Here is an 18,457-nt window from a genome sequence, read left to right on the forward strand (position 1 = left end):
TGGACTGCTCTTCAGTATCGAGAGGGAGGGGGAATGGTGTGGGGGGAGGAGAAGAGGAGTGGGGATAGGGGGAGGGGAGTTGGGGGAGGGGGCAATATTTGGGAGGAGGGGAGGGAAATGGGAAATGGGGAGCAGGTGGAAATTTTAATTAAAAAAGAATAAAAAATAAATAAAAAGGAAAAAAAAGGAATAAAAGGTGCGTATACATTTGTGTCGACTTAAGATATTTCCTTCTGGAAACACAAATGCCAGCTATCCAGGGGCTTGTGCTTCTAGAAAGCGTCTCCTTTTCAACTTAAAACATTTTGTTAAAAATAACAAAATCTAGAGTGAAGTTGGGTAAAATAGCCTGCAGTTTATGGAAAGTAATAAGCAGATAATGTGGGGTTTATTAGAAGACAGAAATATGAGAGACACTGTGTATTCAAAAGCATCAAGTCTGGAGGAGGGAAGAAGCTCCTTTCTCTTACCTCAAATGAAAAGGAAACACTAGAGGGATGGGGTGAAGTGTCTGTCATTCAAACTGAAGTTAAGCTCCATAGAATCCACACAAATTCTACATCAAAGTCAGATACAGTCATTTGTAATCCTGGGGTACCTATGGGGAAATAAAGGTTGAGAAGAAACCTCTGAACCCCACATCTGTGTCATGGCATATGCGTGTCCACACACACATGTGTATGTATGTATATAGGTACCAACACATAATTACACACATCATTCACAAGCATAAACACTAACATGAGAGAAGGGGAAAGAAAACAAACCATGGGGGGGGGTAATTACAGTAAAACTCTGAGAGAAGCTCATTTTCAAATATATCAGAAATGAAGGTAACTAGATTGTAGTGGGGCATTTGTTAGGTTGTGAAGACTTGCAGTGCCATAGCAACCAAAGACTTTCAGAGTACAGACTTCAGACTTTACATTTCCTTGATCTTGGCAATGAGCAAGGGTTTCCATCTCCCTAGATCCAACTGGGAAAGCGCTGCCGTGCTTATAGTCTTTATGCTGACCTTTTCCACCTGTGTCAATCCACGGGCATTATCCTCTTATTTGTCCAGTTCGTTAATCTGAAAGTACAATAGTAGCACAAACTACCTTCAAAAGTCAAACAAACTTTCCTGAGAGAGTCCATCTGTCTGCTGGGAAGAGTGTGGCACTGTCCATGGAAGCACATGGTATAAAAACAGCATAGGAAGAAATTCCCCAGCTTGAGTCTTAGCAGTGGATGTTGTACTGCATTTTTCCTTTAGTTATCTTAAAAGGAAAGAAAGCTCAATGGTGTTTATTAAGAACACTGTGCATTGTTGATGAGATTCTATATCAGACGTGTAAGAGGTGACTTGACAGTGAAGACATGAATTCAGTAATGTCACACTCCTCTCTGTCTTTTCCTGAAGACTGGGCACGCAGGGAAGCAGCAGTCCCGCCCATAGCATTGACATGAGCAGAAATCCTTAAAGAAGGAATGGACAAAGAGGAATTTCAAAACAAATTGCAGTTTGGGGGTAGCAACGCTTATTTCTTTTTAAGATTTATTTTTGTTCTTAAACTCTGTGTGTATTTGTGTATCTGTGCCTGTAGGAGTGCAGTTTTGAGTGGTTTTCAGGAGAGAGCGTTAGATCCCCTGGAGTTGGAATGTGTGAGTCACCTAATTGGGGTCCTATGAAGAGCAGGACACATGAGCTTAACCATGTAACTGTCTCTCCAACCTCAATCACAAAGCTTCCATCTTTACATGGCAAAATCCCAAATGAATGAAAGCAAACTCTTCAGAACACCACCCACTTAACCCGTTCAAACCAAAGTGTCCTTGCTTTACTAATTGGAGCTTCTCTTTGCCTACCATTTCCTCTGGGAAACTATACTGCAGAGAGGGAAAGGGCTGTTCCGAGTGCCCATGATCTGGTAACTGGCATTAGTGGCCTAGCAGACCTCTGGAGCTTTTTGAAGTCTCATTCCCATGAGTTAAGATTCTGAAATTGAGCTTTATTTTCTTCCTCTGCCCACGATTAATCCAAAGACCTTTGGTTCGCAAAGGGTGAGATCTGGAAAGGAGGGTTTTGGAAGACTCACTGGTGTGGAAACTGAGACCCACCATTACTCTTCATTTCAGTCAACTTGACATGCCCATAAAGTGCTATTAAGTACTACCTCTCAGAGAAGTGAGAGATCATGCTTGGTTGGAGAGTCAGGAAAGGTTGTGCAGTGTGACTGGAATTTATAAAGAAGTCTAAAGGCACATTAAGATTTTGATGGAGCAAATAGTTGAGAATGAGAATGTTCCATTTGCAGTAGAGACTATGAGTTGAGAAAGACAAAAGAGCCTGTCCCATGGGAAAGGCGGTGTATAACTAGAAGAGGGAAGTTGGTATATGCTGACTGAAAAGTATGTGCCAACTCCTAGAACACAGACATTTGCTGTAGGAGGCATCTTGTTCTTTCCCGGCAGATCAGACCCGAAATAATCATACAGAAACTATACTATTTAAATCACTGCTTGGTAAATCACTTAAGTGTATTGTAAGCTAGCTCCTACATCTAGTAATAAACAATTTCCATTATTTTATATTTTACCACGAGGTTTGTGACATACTGGCGTTTCCAACTAGCAGCTCACATCTGTCTCCTCTGGCGGCTCCATGGCTTCTCATGATTCTGTCTTCTTTCTCCCAGCATTCAGTTTTGTTTTCCCCACCTAGCTCTACTCTGCCCTGCTATAGGTCCAAAGCAATTTCTTTATTAAGCAACACATAGACAGAAGAACTCCCCACAGCAGACACTGACTACATTTTGGATAGCTTTATGGCTAAGAGATTTGTTAAAGCCAGGAGTCAGTGTTGTCGTCAGAATTTTTCGTTGTATGGCAGGAATGTAGCTGAGGTTTATCTTAACAAAATGAACAGGGCTTCCATGCCTGGCTTTATCTGATCAGGCGACACATAGGTATTAAGGAAACCACATAAAGCACTGTGGAGTTAGATAAGACAGAATGAATTAGATGACAATGGGCGGGGGGAGGATAAGATCAATATTGTGATGCTGTGAGGAAGAACTCAGCATGACTCGGGAGACTCTGAGCTGCTCTGATGAATGTGAGAGTGGAAGAATGAATGATTATGATTTTAAAAATGTGCGTCGGGTTGATGAGAAACACTTAAGGAAAGAGGCAGAAAGGAAGCACAAGGCTTAACAGGGAGGAGGACTGCTCTTCTAGAAGACTTGAATTCAGTTCCTGTCAACATCTGGCGTATCACAACCACCTGCAGCTACAGCCCCAAACTATCCAGTTCCTACTTCTGGCTTTTCAGACATTGCTCTTATAACACACATACACACACACACACACACACATACACACACTTGTGCTCTGTTAAAAAATTAATATTTTTAAAGGAAAAAATAAATACATAAACACAATTACTGGAAACTGGACAAGTACTAAGAGTAGCTGATTGGTCCATAGGAGCCATCACATCTACTTGGATGCCTAGATGTTTTAGAGTCAATGATGTATTCTTTTAATGTAATAATTTAAATGACAAACCTGTGAGTAAGGGTGATTTGAAGAAGGTGAGTTGTCAGAAATTTGATGAAATGCCAGAATACATAGAAACAAATGGGGCAATTAATGACATGGCCAGGTGAAGTGCGGGGGAGGTAGAGTCAGCCTAATCCCTCAGGCTCACAGTCTAGACAGCTACAGACCAGTAGGAGGCCTCATCTTAAAAGACGGAGAGATATGATCATCGGTGGGACTGGGTGGGGTGGACGTGGAAGGTGGGGAGAGGTTATAAACACAGAATGCATTCATAAATATGCCAAATTTCAAAGAAATAAATGAAGTGAGCTCTGAGTAGGGGAAAAGAGCAAGGTAGATCTCAGTGGACAGTCCTGGGAAATGATACCCAAGGTTGCCTTCTAGCTTTCATATACCTGCACACACGTGTGTGTTGACCTACATACATAATCACCTGGTAGGCTGAGATAAAAGTCGTCACAAAGGAGAAGAAGTGGGAACAGGGAGTCTCCATAATTTAAACATAGAAGCTGATTTCTACCCAGAAACGTGGTAGTCCTCACTAATCTCTCTGGGAAGCAAACTCACATTCATGGGCAAAGAGGAAAGGATTCTGAGTATTTTTACTGAGGGTCCCCCCACAGTCAAAAGATAAATACAAGAAAGACACATATTGATATAGAAATTTTAATAACTAGAAGGAAAGGATAACACTTTTCAGCTTATAGAACTTGAGTACAATTACCTGACATCTACTTTTTAAGAAAGAGGAGGAAATTTAATTGAATGCACAGTTAGACATCTATCAAAATGAATTTTCTTTAAAAACCTCATATAACAATATCCCCTTTCTTTCTCGGCATAATGATTTCTTACCAACAAAGCCTGTCAGTGTTTCCTAGAAGCAATATTGAAGTGACTTCTTGCTGGAAATTCAGCAAATGAACTTTTTTCTGCTCCCAGAATCTCGCCTCTCATTAGGCTAGTTAGAAATCTGCCCGGGGCTCCCATCCCTTCTTCTTTCTGATGGATGATAACTGAGGAGCAGCTAATGGACACTTTAACTGTTAGGGGGCTTTCGACGCAATCCCTGGCAGCCTGGCAGCTCGCTCTGAGCCCTTTCAGAAAAGCTGCAATAATATGCACAAATATGATGGTTAAATACGCTCTGGAAGAGAATTTTTCCCCCCTTTCCCATGACTAAGGACTTGCTAAAAACAGGAAATAATTTGTGAAAGCTTCTAGCAGGCTCAGACCCTCACCCCTGGAAAAGATCCATCCCACCAGACAGTCCTTCCAGTAATTTGCTCTGGCAAGAAGCAAAGGGGAAGAGGATGCTTTCTCCCTAGTTCTGCTTTTGCAGACACCACCTCCTCCCACGGGCCATGGTACCGCATACATGTCTTTTATAAATATCATTTAAGCCCGGATCCTGCAGCCGCCGCGATGTTGATGCCCAAGAAGAACCGGATTGCCATCTATGAGCTCCTTTTTAAGGAAGGAGTAATGGTTGCCAAGAAGGATGTCCATATGCCCAAACACCCTGAGCTGGCAGACAAGAACGTGCCCAACCTTCATGTCATGAAGGCCATGCAGTCTCTGAAGTCTCGAGGCTACGTGAAGGAGCAGTTTGCCTGGAGACACTTCTATTGGTGCCTTACGAATGAGGGCATCCAGTATCTCCGCGATTATCTCCACCTGCCTCCGGAGATCGTGCCTGCCACCCTGCGCCGCAGTCGTCCCGAAACTGGCAGGCCTCGGCCCAAAGGGCCAGAGGGTGAGCGCCCGGCAAGATTCACAAGAGGGGAGGCGGACAGAGACACCTACAGAAGGAGTGCTGTGCCCCCTGGTGCTGACAAGAAAGCCGAGGCTGGGGCTGGCTCAGCCACCGAGTTCCAGTTTAGAGGAGGCTTTGGTCGTGGACGGGGTCAGCCACCACAGTGAGCTTGAAGACTGTTGTTTGGAATAAACTTTAAAGAAAAGTGAAAAAAAAATATCATTTAATAACAACTGCTAATGGAATCAAACATTTTCAAAATACCCTGCATTCCAAATGAAGGGAAATTGATAAGTACCTGGTGAATGTAAAATATTTTCATGTAAATAAATGTTCCCTGAGAAGAGGCGTAATTAGAGCTTTTCAATATTATGATCACTTTCTCTCACTCCACGCTTTCCTTGTGTCCTCGTGGCCCTAAATAGGAGCAGAATAAATTGTTCAGCAGCTGTTCTCTTGTGCCTCATGTCTCTTCCCTGCCCCATCTGTTGGACAGTTGTGTTAGTAATTATAGATCTTGCACTTCCCGGTTCCTGTCCAGCATCCATGGTGCAGAGGCTTTGCTTTTATAATTCTTGACATCATCTTTAATCTATGGGATGAACTACATTTGGTGAAGACATTAGCTAGATGCTTCATATCACTTGATTCAATAACCCACACATGTCTAGACATTCAAATGAGGTCACAAAAAATTGATTTAGCAATTCTAGACATCAATGGAAGATCAAGGGAGTCTTCTACAAGCAACCGGAAAAGAATTTTTTTTTCTGCTTCTAAATATGAATGAAGGTGGCAAGCTCCAGACTGTCTTGTCATCTTTTTAACTGTAAGAACTTTTTTTTCAAAGCTATGAAGATTCTCCTGCCATTTTGGCTGGTGCAAAAGAGTAAAGGCATAATTTATCCAAGACAACTCCTCCTGTTAGCAGTAAGAAGCCAAAAGTTGAAAGAGACTGCCTTGACAGACCTCAACAGTTCAAAATTTGGTGTTGATGGTGTTCTTTTCTCTAGATTTCCACAAGTCTTTCTTTAAGAAAAATATATTGTATTTGATTGTTTTTGGACTTAGTGCTATAAGTTCCCCAGTATGTCTCCTAAGACTGTTTTAGAACTTAGGGGTATTGAGTCAGTGACAATCTGTTTGTACTGCAATGGCAATAGTAAGTCTCACTGTTAACTCAGATGGCATGGCCTCATACGACATGACAATCTATATGAGAAATAACATGACAGAGTGGATCAGTCCAGTGATGCTACCTGTAAAAATTATGGCAGATATCTGAAATCAGTCAGCCATGTTTTTAGCACGGACAACATTCCAAGGACACATCACTTGTGTCCCCCTTCAAACTTGGTGCTACAGGGCAATGTAAAATCCACTTTTGTCATGGGCACAGAAGTAAAATGAACGAAGGCGGTGACAAAGAGTGATCTTTCAGAGATGATATGTCCGAAGAACCACTCTGTGAAGGTATGATTATGGGTGAGTGTGTAGCTGCCCTGGCATCTGTACCACATGATCTCTGCGACTTACATCTGAACCACAACATGTATGACACTTCTGTGTGGTTCAGGTGGAAAAGACACTGCTCACAAACCTCAAAGAAACCCTCATAATTTAAGAATATATAATATATAACGTATGTTCCATGTGTGCTTGAGCTAATGTGGACCATGTACATGCAGGTGCTTATAAAGGGAAGAAGGTGTTAGAGCCCCTGGATCTTTAGTTAAAAGGTAGCTGCAAGCCACACAATAAAGGAGGTGAAACCAAAACCCAGATTCTCTGCAAAATCAACTCATGCTCTTTACCACTGAAACCTCTCTCCAGCGCAGAGCTTCACAGTTTTATCCAAGCTCAATTCTTCCTATGACTGATACATTTCATGCATCTAGTACAGACATTATCCCTAGACTGTGTGCAGCACATAAAAATCACCTCAAGGATGCCACAGATTAGGGAATTTAGTTCAGAAACATCATTTATGTGTACCCTAGACACAAGTAAAAAGTTTTTAGAAATGTCATGGGAAAGAAAAAGCAAATAGGGATATATTTTCAAAAGAATGAAAACACTGAAAAAATTCAAGCAGAAATAATAGAAATTCTTTTACATTAATTTAAGAAAATCTGAAATGTGTGATAAGAAGGACCAAAACGTTAGAACCATGAGAAGAATCATATAGCTTTGAGTTAGCTGGCAATCTGATGTTCTTATTTCTCCTACTTGAATGGTCTCTTCCTTTATTTTGAGCTGTGTGTAAGCATGTCTTTACTTAAAAGCCAGCATTTATTGTGAGTTCTCCACTGGTTACTACAGCGGGTTGATGGAGCCAGCTTATCCTTTAGAAATAATTTCAAGCTCACATGTAAGCTATTTTAATACTTTTATATAGTTGCTCAATTGAAATATTAACTCTGGGGGTAATATTCTCTAATCCATGGTGGAAAGGGGATGGATTATTTTTCTTTAATTTTACCTTGCCTAGCTCTGAAGATCATTAGGTGGTTAGTCAATGGATAAATATAATTATTTATCAAATTTCCTGAGTTATATAATTCTGACAGTTATCATTGTTACCTGGCTCCCTTTGAGTAAGACTTTTTTGTGATTAAAGGAGATTTCAGAATATGTATTTAGTCATATGCCAAAATTAACATGATGTATAATCAATAAGTGTCAATAGAGGGATTCTAGCTAGTCGTTTGTGTGATTGTCCAGGATTTCCTAGCCATAGAATAAGTTTAGAAAGTGGGGATCCAGGATTCTTCAGGAGAGAAGTAGTCCTGTGGTTGTCAGAAACTATGTCCATCTAACAGAGGCTGATGGAGTGGGTATTTGGAGTTCAATAACTAGCTGGTTGCTTGCCTATCAGAGTGAATAAAAAATACATGTTTTTCTGTCTCTATAAACTGTTCTTTATTTTTTTTTGGACAGGGTTTCTGTAACACAGAGTAGTCTCAGGCTCTCTGTTTTCTCTGCATAGCTTAGGATGACCCACAACTCTTAGCGATCCTCTTATCTCAGCCTCTTGAAATTTAGGATTAATTAATTAATTAATAATTTGTCTGTCAAATACAACAGAGGGAAACAAAATTACACAAATTCAAGAAGAACACAGGACGATGGGGCTGCAGGAAGACTGAAGTAACAGAGAAACAAGAAGGGATTACTTGTGGCTACACAGTCAAGGAATGAAAAGGTATCCTGGAAATGAGGACACAGTGGCTGGTAGGGGAGCCAGAGTTTACCAAACTCTGGAATAAGAGTGGTTAAAAAGCAGAGCCCCAAAGCACATAATGGCAGAGGAGGTGGAAAGACTGTAAACACAGGAGGAAGAGGTTGATAGTTGTGTAATGCTGCCTTCTCAGCATGACATGGATGTTGTTCACTTGAATACTCACCTTTGGGCTGAACCATACACAGTCTGGTAAGAATGGGCCAGTTAAAATTTTATCATGGGAGAGAAAGATACTCAGGAGGTTCCTCTTTCTCTCTAAGGATTTATAAGTAGTTAATGGTTACCATGGTTACCAAAGTGAGAGAAATTTTCTTTTTTTGGTGGTTTAACTACTGTTAAGGTTCCCGTAGTTCTGCATAAAAAACCACACATTCATGCTCCTAAATAATAATCAGCCTTAATGAAATTGAATTTTTGTTGTTTTTGTTTTTGTTTTTTGAGACAAGATTTCTCTGTGTATCCCTGACTGCCCTAGAACTCACTCTGTAGACCAGGCTAGCCTCAAACTCCCAGAGATCTGTCTGCCTCTGCCTCCTGAGTACTGGGATTGAAGGAATGCACCACCACCACCTGGCAATGAAACTAACTGAAATGAGGAAGGGGTGCAGAATGAGTCAGAGAAGAGTGTATGGGGGTGATGCAATTAAAACACAATACACAGATGTAGAAAATGCCACAATGAAACCCATTATTGTATATTATTACTATATTCAAATAAAAATTTTAAACAAAACTTGTAAAATACAGAGCCAATATGATAGGTTCAAGAATGACCTAAGGTAACATCATTAAAATGTATATTGCACATCTACTAAGGCAGATACAACACACATAGCATTGTAATATGGGTTCAGGTGTTTTTGCTTTACAAGACTTAGCAAGATGCTATGTGATAGATGTTCTGAAGGTGCTCACATTTCTCCATGGGAGATAATAGGTTCTTAGAAAAATGGGAGTGTCCTAGGAGAAGACAACAATTTCTGTATTTTCCCAAATGCATTACTATATTAGTGTAAGCTAGTGCTCTCTTCTTAGTTCCTGATAAATCAATGAGGTTATAAAATAAACCCATATTTTGCAGGATATTAAATTCTGTCAATTGAGTGACTATGTATCAGCCTTCTTCATTTTGCCTTCTTAACCTTGAGGTAGAAGTGTCTCTACAAAATACATTTTTAAGAAGAGAATAGATGAAAAGAATTATACCGGCACACATTCATTGGCCCCTAGCCACATTTCACAGGAATCATAATTTATTCCACTTCTCTCCTCAATTATATTTGCTCATTTGTTTGGTCTGCTCATACGTTACTCCATGTATCAGAAGAGAAGGGAGTGAAGTCCTCAGCTCTCCTGTTTGAAACCTACAACATGGTTTCTCAACCACATGTACTTCAACACCCTAACTGCATCCCAGTTACCTTAAAACACAATGAAAGACACTGCTGGAATCTTTTGAAAGAAAAATAAATGAAATTTTTTTCACTTTCTCAAAGATGATATAGCTTTTGAAAATATTAGACTTGTGACCAGCATCCTAATTCAGAGCTAAAGATTTGCCTTTCCATTGTGTCCACCATGAACATAATATGATCTGATATTGTTCATCTGGTCCAGATAAAATGGGAAGCTATTTGCGATTACTCCGAGAGCTACATCAGGACTTTTTTCAGAGTGTTAAAGAGGTTTTGCCAGACATTGGTGTTCTTAGAGTCCCTACAATGATCCAGCACATTAAATTATCAGAGAGAATGATTCAGAGGGAAAAAACTTGAGTAAACCGGGACTGTTCTCTGACTTTCTAAACCCTCAGTGTGGGAACTAATGCATACTGCTGGGGTCTTTCTGAAATACTCCCCATCTTAGCTCTTGGTACAAGAAAGAAAATATAGTTCAGAAATATGGAAATCCTGGTTTGAGATGGGAACCATGTGACATAGTTCTCAGGGACATGTCTTATATCACAAATGTCCCAGTTGATTCCTGGTGCTTGATGAGTCTAGGTGCTCCATGTCTATAAGAATTGGTGTGGAAGCCTCCTGAGTCATTCATAAGCCTGCAGTTGTACCATTGATGCTACAGGCATGAATGTACATGCATGAAATTGTTTTTATATTCATTTGGTAAGTACATGGCTAAATTTGTATATAAATAATCTATATTGCATATTAATATATATATATACAAAATAATACATATTGAGCATTCATAAAAGAGAGAACATTAAGTCTACTCTTGGGTAACTAGATAGTCTTATAATTAGAGTAGTGATAGTAAATATACTTAAATGCAGTAAGTTTAAAAAACCTAGAAAATATGCTACAGAATTTAGTGTTATATCTATATCTAGCTCGATATCATCCATTGATCTATATATTTATTTTCTACCTATAAATTAATGTGCAGCTCTTTATTTGTCATCATGTACATACTTAGCTAGTGAGCTACATGTCTATCCTTGCTCCATTCTTCACATGGTCTAGAAGGGGAAAATTATACTAGAAGCATGATTCATGAGTGGTGGAGACTAGATGTGGCCTAGACAAATTGAAGGTTATAGTACTATGGAAATGTGAACAATTTGAGGCCATAAGCCAAACACAAGTCAAAGGCAATGGAAGACTCATGCCAAGCAAAAGTGACCAAAAAAGGTATTCTAAGGGCAGAAGATTATCACCAACAGAGCCCAAACACAAGGAATTTTTTGATTCTTTACAGTGGGTAGGAATATTTGAAAAATAAAAATGCTCAGTGTGTTTAAGAATCACTCAGTGGGATTTGCTGGGGTGGAATTATCTATCCTCAACTGCCATGGGTGTACAATATTGTACAGTCATTCTGGAAATCATTATGGTGATTTCTCAGAAAACTGGGGATCTGTGAACTTCAAGACCCAGCAATATTACTCGTGGGTATATACCCAAAGGATACTCAATCATACCACAAGGACACTTGCTCAACAATATTCATAGCAGCATTATTCATAACAGCCAGAACATAGAAACAACCTAGATGCCCCTCAACTGAAGAATGGATAAAGAAAAAGTGGTACAGTTATACAATGTAGTATTAGTCAACTGTAAAAAAAAATGACATCATGAAATCTGTAGGTAAATGGATAGAACTAAAAAAATAAAACCATCTTGAGTGCGGTAACCTGGACTCAGAAAGACAAGCACACGACTCACTCAGATGTGGATAGAAGATATAAAGCAAAGCAACGGATAACCAGATGACAATCCACAGCTCCAGAAAATTGGGAGGGGAGAAAGGGAGGGTGGAAGATCAAAAGTGAGGATAGAAAGAAAGTGGGAAAAATATATAGCTCAATAAAAATTATAAAAAAAAATCTCTCATTGTTCCTATTATGGATTATTATGATGATTAAAGTAATTCACTAGGACAGATATATGTCACCCATAAGAGTAATTTTATCAATTAATGTGTAGGTACTGTTCTTTAAATGTTTGAAGTAGTCCATTTTTTAGAACAATTTGATGAAATAGTTAATATCACCTCTGTGTCAGGTGAAAACATCAGAATCAAAAAAGGTGAAGAACATAAATAAAGCTATGTAAGAGGCAGAGTTGTGAGCCATGCTTTGGCAACAGTCTTCTACTTTGTTTGCTTAGAATTTGTTTGCTGTATATATTTGGATAAGAATAAAGGTATTTACAGCAGATGATTTTAATAGCTTCCTAACATTGTTTCAAAGGTATATAGAAAGGCAATGACATGGTCCTCTTTATAGTAAACAGTTTATTTCCAGATATTTTTAATGCTATGATCAACAAAGATATATTAATTTTTACCTTTGCAAACACACCTCCAGCACAAAGTCGGTTCTTAGCAGGGAGATGACTGGATCAAAGGATATGCATATCTTAAGGATGTTTTACTTATTCTGTTCTCAATCACTCCCTAGAAAGATTTTTTCCAATTTGCATTACCCCATCAGGGACCAAGATGATCAATTTTTCTAAGCTCTCACCAGAAATTATTATCTTTCATTTAAATCTTTGACAGCTTGAAAATCAGAGTGGATCTGACTATAGTTTTAACTCGGATTTTTATTATAAATCAGATACTGCAGGATTCTTAGCAATTTTAGAACAAAAGAGCAGAAGATAAGAAGTCCAAGGCTATCCTTTTCCATTTAACAAATTTCAGGCTAGCTTTAGCTACTTAAGATTCTGTTTACTTAGTAAATATATAAACAAACAAACAAACAAATGAAAGGAGATTTCCTGAATATTTGGCTCTGTGTTTAGAAAACTCACCTATTTTCAAGATTATACCATTTTTTGTTTTTATTCGTTATTGTCTTTTATGGTTTTAATTTTATGGAACCTATTATTTGATGTATGATTTGAGACTTTGTTTCCTCAAAAACTTACTCACTTGTGTCAAGTCTCTTAAATGTCTTTTAGCCACTAATTTCATTACCATCATAATTTTGTTCTTCAAAATGTTTATAATTATAATACTAATACATTGGGTAATGTGGAACCATACAACATCTATAATGTATGGCTTAATATAGCAGCTCTTTCATTTTTACCTTCACTTTCAATGTCATGATTTCTTTAGTTTATTGTTCAAAAACTTCTTTTTAATTATACAAACCACACAAATTTATTGCAGAAGTAAAATATAAGAAGACAAGCAATAATTTATGTTAGATTTTTAAGTTATATATCATTTGAGTTTATTGGTTATGTATTTTCCAGATATCAAACATTTTGATTTGGAGTTAATATTTACTTCATTGGTCTATTGCTGATTAGGGTTCATAGCTGGACTGAGAGAATGCACATATCTCTCACTTGTCTTTTCTCCGGTTCGTGCACAGTGCTCCTCATCCACATTTTCTGCCCAGAGTGATACATATGTTCGAATTGTTGAACCTACATTGATATTTCATCCTCTGGGAAAGTCTGCTCTTTTATTTCACTTTACTCCTGATCTTACAGATTCCAAGTTTGCATGAATTACAAAGGCACTGCCCTTTTATTATCATATAGACTATTTTCATAGTCTTAATTATTTACTGCTCTACCTCCTCAGTCCTCCACCTACCCAACTGTGGCAATCCATGGCCTCCTTCTCCATCACTTAACCTTTCCTAGGTTTTGCATGGTTGGCTGTACCTTTCAGATTGACATAATAGTAAGTGATACTAAGGGTCCTTCTGCCACTTTTCATGGGTTAAACAGTCATTTATTTTTAATGTGAATAATATTTTTTGTATCTGGATATATCACAGTTTATCCATTCATTGCCAGAATATATTATGGTTGCTTACAAATCTGAACAATAATTAATAAAGCTGTTGCAATGAACATTTGTGTGCAAGCCTTTATGTTTTCATCAGCCCTCTGTCAATGCAGAGCAGGGTGATTGTCTGAGTACAGTAAGTTTGGCATTGCACATTTTTTCTATGTCAAATATATATTTCTATCATCAAACATAATGAATTTATATAGTATGATGCCAATGAATGCACCACAATTTTTCACCAATCACATATTGTTTTATATTCATGATTTTTCCAAATGTATTCTTAAAAGTCAATATCATTGCATTGAAATATTTTTGAGAAAGTGTTTGGCTTTGAAGTGTGAAGCACACACACTTACCCTTAATTCTGCATAGCACTGCTTTTAAAGCCCTGTTTCTAATATTATTGTTTTGCCCTGAGAAAAGTATTACATGTCACAAAGTCACAAATTTGAGGAAACTGCTTTGGCCATTTTGTTTATGCGTAAGTCAAAGAAGCCACCATGCAAGGGTCTCCATATTGCCTGCAGAAAGCCTTCTACACTCCAAGCTTGTAACTTGACTTCCCTTCCTCATCCTAATATTCTTGTGTGTCCCACTCCACCTTCACCCACAATCCCACAGAGCTCATGGTGGGCACTAGTCTCTCAACTCTCCTGGGATGCCCAATTGCTCAGAGGAAGGGATGCTTTAAGCACTGTTTTTCTCGTGCTTTTGCCTTTTGATGTACAGTACCCACGTGATCTACAAGTGAGTCAGCAGTGTGGTACAACCCTGAGGGTGGTGAGACTTCTGAATATCTTGCACTATACTACAAACAACAACTAATCTGTGATCAGGTGTGAACTTAATAGATTGACACTTCATTGATTTGCCCTCCATGTCAAAAGTAGAACTTTCTTCATTTTAATGAAAGTTTTTTCAGCTTCTATCATTTTTCCATTTTTCTGTCTCCACGGTCAAGTCATGGGATTTCAAAACAATGATATTAGAGTCTTTACAGCTTATTCGAGTACTTAGGTAATGAGATAAATCTACTGCAGGCTTGTTACACCAAAAACAAATGTAATACTCAGGTTTTTCTCATTTATATATAATATGACACACACGTATATAATAGAAATATATTTTTGCTGTTCCATTACTATTATAGCTTCCATTCTGCTTATGATGATGGCAACACTGTGTCATCATAAAACAAATTTTAATTGGTGATGTTTAGCGCATTTCTTTTTTAAAAATGTGATTATCGAATAAATCACAAAACTCTGATTTCTTCTGCTGCTTTTACTCTAATCATAGTTGTAGCTTTCTAAATCTCCCTTCTAGATTCATAAGATTTAATGGGCTTATTTATAACTATGTTTAAACTTAATGATTGTATGAAGTCTAAAAATTACACAGAACTATACAATTTCCTCTGGATTTATCTTCATTTTCTTGCAAAGAGTTTTGATATAAAAAGAAGCATGGTGACGACTTGCTTTTCAGTTTTATTAAAGTTGTGGCTTACTTTTCAATGAAACACTTATTTAGTACAGGCGCTTTGTGATTTGTTTTTTTTGTCTTTGGTTTGTTGCTGTGCGTGTATTGTGTGTGTGTGTGTGTGTGTGTGTATGTTACTGTGGGAGGGGGATTGAAGTGACTTATTTATGTCCTGACACCTTATAGCAAGGTCTCTCTATGAACCTGAAGCTCTCTGCTCAGCTAGACTGGCTGGCCAACAACCTACATAGAATTTCCTGTCTTTGCAACCCTTTCCTAATCCAAGCTGAGTCAAGCTATTCATGTGTCTTGGGGTTCCAAATTCATGTCCTCATGCTAACATGCTCATTTTAGTGAGTTAGCCTTCTTCCAACCATGTTCTGTTTTTAAGTTTTACAGAATTATTATTGTGAAATCTAATTGGGAATATATGCTGCTAGCATATTATTACATGAAAATATGCAAACTTTGCATACTGTTTCTTTTTGCTTTGGAGGTTATTGAATTTTGAGGTGGGACAAAGAGTTTTATATCTCCTGGTTGATTTTATTTTCACTATGTAGGCCATTGTCACCTTGAACTCAACAGTCCTCCTGTCTCAGCCTTCTAAGTGTTAGGAGTGCGAAAGCCACCTGCCTGGCTTAGTTTATTACCTTTGTTGAACAAAATATGATAAATACTATTCCTAAAATTTCCAAACATAATGATAAAGCATGTTCTGTTCAGTCTTTTTTTTTTTTAGGGTTCACAATTTAATACCTACCTGTGGAAATTGACTTGAATTCTTTCTTTCTTTTCTCTATCATAAAATTTTGTACTATATGTTAGGGCATCTCCTGGGTATATTCCCAATAGTGGTATTGCTGGGTTGAGAGGTAGGTTGAACCCGACTTTCCTGAGAAACCGCCACACTGCTTTCCAAAGTGGTTGCACAAGTTTGCATTCCCACCAGCAATGGATGAGAGTGCCCCTTTCTCCACAACCTCTCCAGCAGAGGCTATCATTGGTGTTTTTGATTTTAGCCATTCTGACAGGTGTAAGATGGTATCTTAATGTTGTCTTGATTTGCATTTCCCTGATTGCTAAGGAAGTTGAGCACGATCTTAAGTGTCTTTTGGCCATTTGAACTTCTTCTGTTGAAAAGTCTCTGTTCAGCTCAGTGCCCCATTTTATAATTGGATTGATTAACCTTTTACGGTCTAATTTCTTGAGTTCTTTATATATTTTGGATATCAGACCTTTGTCAGTTGCGGGGTTGGTGAAGATCTTCTCCCAGTCAGTGGGTTGCCTTTCTGTCTTAGTGACAGTGTCCTTTGCTTTAGAGAAGCTTCTCAGTCTCAACTATGTGCATAGCAGCATTATTTGTAATAGCCAGAACCTGGAAACAACCTAGATGCCCTTCAATGGAAGAATGGATGAAGAAAGTATGGAATATATACATATTAGAGTACTACTCAGCAGTAAAAAACAATGACTTCTTGAATTTTGCATACAAATGGACGGAAATTGAAAACACTATCCTGAGTGAGGTAAGCCAGACCCAAAAAGAGGAACATGGGATGTACTCACTCATATTTGGTTTCTAGCCATAAATAAAGGACATTGAGACTATAATTCGTGATTCTAGAGAAGCTAAATAAGAAGGTGAACCCAAAGAAAAACATAAGCATCCTCCTGAATATTAACCTTCATCAGGCGATGAAAGAAGACAGAGACAGAGACCAACATTGGAGCACTGGACTGAAGTCTCACTATCCAAAGGAGGAGCAGAAGGAGAGAGAGCACGAGCAAGGAACTCAGGACCACGAGGGGTGCACCCACACACTGAGGCAATGGGGATGTTCTATCGGGAACTCACCAAGGTCAGCTGGCCGGGGTCTGAAAAAGCATGGGACAAAACCGGTCTCGCTGAACATAACGGACAATGAGGACTACTGAGAACTGAAGAACAATGGCAATGGGTTCTTGATCCTATTGCACGTAATGGCTTTGTGGGAGCCCAGGTAGTTTGGATGCTCACCTTAATAGACCTGGATGGAGGTGGGTGGTCCTTGGACCTCCCACAGGGCAGGGAAACCTGCTTGCTCTTTGGGCTGAGGAGGGAGGAAGACTTGATTGGGGGAGGGGGGGATGGGAGGTGGTGGCGGGGAAGAGGCAGAAATCTTTAATAATTAAATAAATTAATTAATTAATAAAAAAAGAAAAGAAAAGAAAAGAAAAAAAAATTTGTACTATAGTTAACAAATACATAGGTTCAAGTTCAAAATGATGATTTCCCCTAAACACATCATGATATATTTTATAAAAGACCTTCTTTTCTCTTTTTATGTAGTAAAAATACATTAAGTGTGCACCCTCAGCGAGCTAGATACCTCAAAAGAAGGAGTTATGATAAATGTCAATCTTGGTATATTAGGAAGGGAACAGAGTAGATGGAAATATAGGTGATGTCTATGCCTTTCCTGTGAGACATGATGGAAAACATTTGCAAAGACAGATGTAGCAGTGGGAATGAAGTTCAACCAATCAGCAAACTTGAGATAAAACATTCCCTATGGGGCTGGAGAGATCCGGGGTTAAGAGTACTAACTGCTCTTGCGGAAACACATCCTTGATGCCCAATATCCAAATTGTGGTTTACAATTATTTGCAACTCCATTCCTGGTAACCCAGTGCCTTTTCTGTCCTTCATATACCAAGTATATGTACATGTAGGAAAAAAATTATAGACATAAAATGAAATGTTAATAATAAAGAAAATATAAATTATTTTCGTTGTTATAGTCCTTTACATTTTTAATTTTTTATTAGTTATTCTTTACTTAAAACAGCTAAATATTTGGGTAATGACAATCTTAATAAATGTAGAAAATGAATAAGTTGACTAGTTTTTCAAACATCACTTATCTTTAAGATCTTCCCACCTCAGTACACATGGAAAGGAATACAACCCTTGAGTCACTATTAAGGAATGAAAAACAATTTCAGAATACTAATTGACTCACATCCACCACAGAATGTAGGAAAGGAATCCCATGACATGAGCAGCTGTAATTCATCTTAGATAAGAAAAAACAAATTTCTGTTTGCAACTAAAAATTGTCATGAGTTAAACTTTGACACACCTGTACTATGTAGGAAAAATTCTC

At 38.3% G+C, this 18,457-nt stretch overlaps 1 protein-coding gene across 1 annotated transcript; it reads left to right on the forward strand.

Moving 5' to 3' along the window:
* The first annotated feature begins 4,952 nt into the window (after nt 1-4,952).
* LOC130883070 (40S ribosomal protein S10-like) lies at nt 4,953-5,507 on the forward strand. The gene has a single exon (XM_057783264.1). It carries the CDS (start codon nt 4,969-4,971, stop codon nt 5,464-5,466), a length of 498 nt encoding a protein of 165 aa, XP_057639247.1. The 5' UTR covers nt 4,953-4,968; the 3' UTR covers nt 5,467-5,507.
* The last annotated feature ends 12,950 nt before the right edge of the window (nt 5,508-18,457 follow it).

The sequence above is a fragment of the Chionomys nivalis genome, chromosome 1 (assembly GCF_950005125.1).
Source record: "Chionomys nivalis chromosome 1, mChiNiv1.1, whole genome shotgun sequence".
NCBI lineage: Eukaryota > Metazoa > Chordata > Mammalia > Rodentia > Cricetidae > Chionomys > Chionomys nivalis.

Bases quoted from the DNA above. Each gene is read 5' to 3' on its own strand.
- LOC130883070 (XM_057783264.1), top strand. From the start codon at position 4,969: ATGTTGATGCCCAAGAAGAACCGGATTGCCATCTATGAGCTCCTTTTT.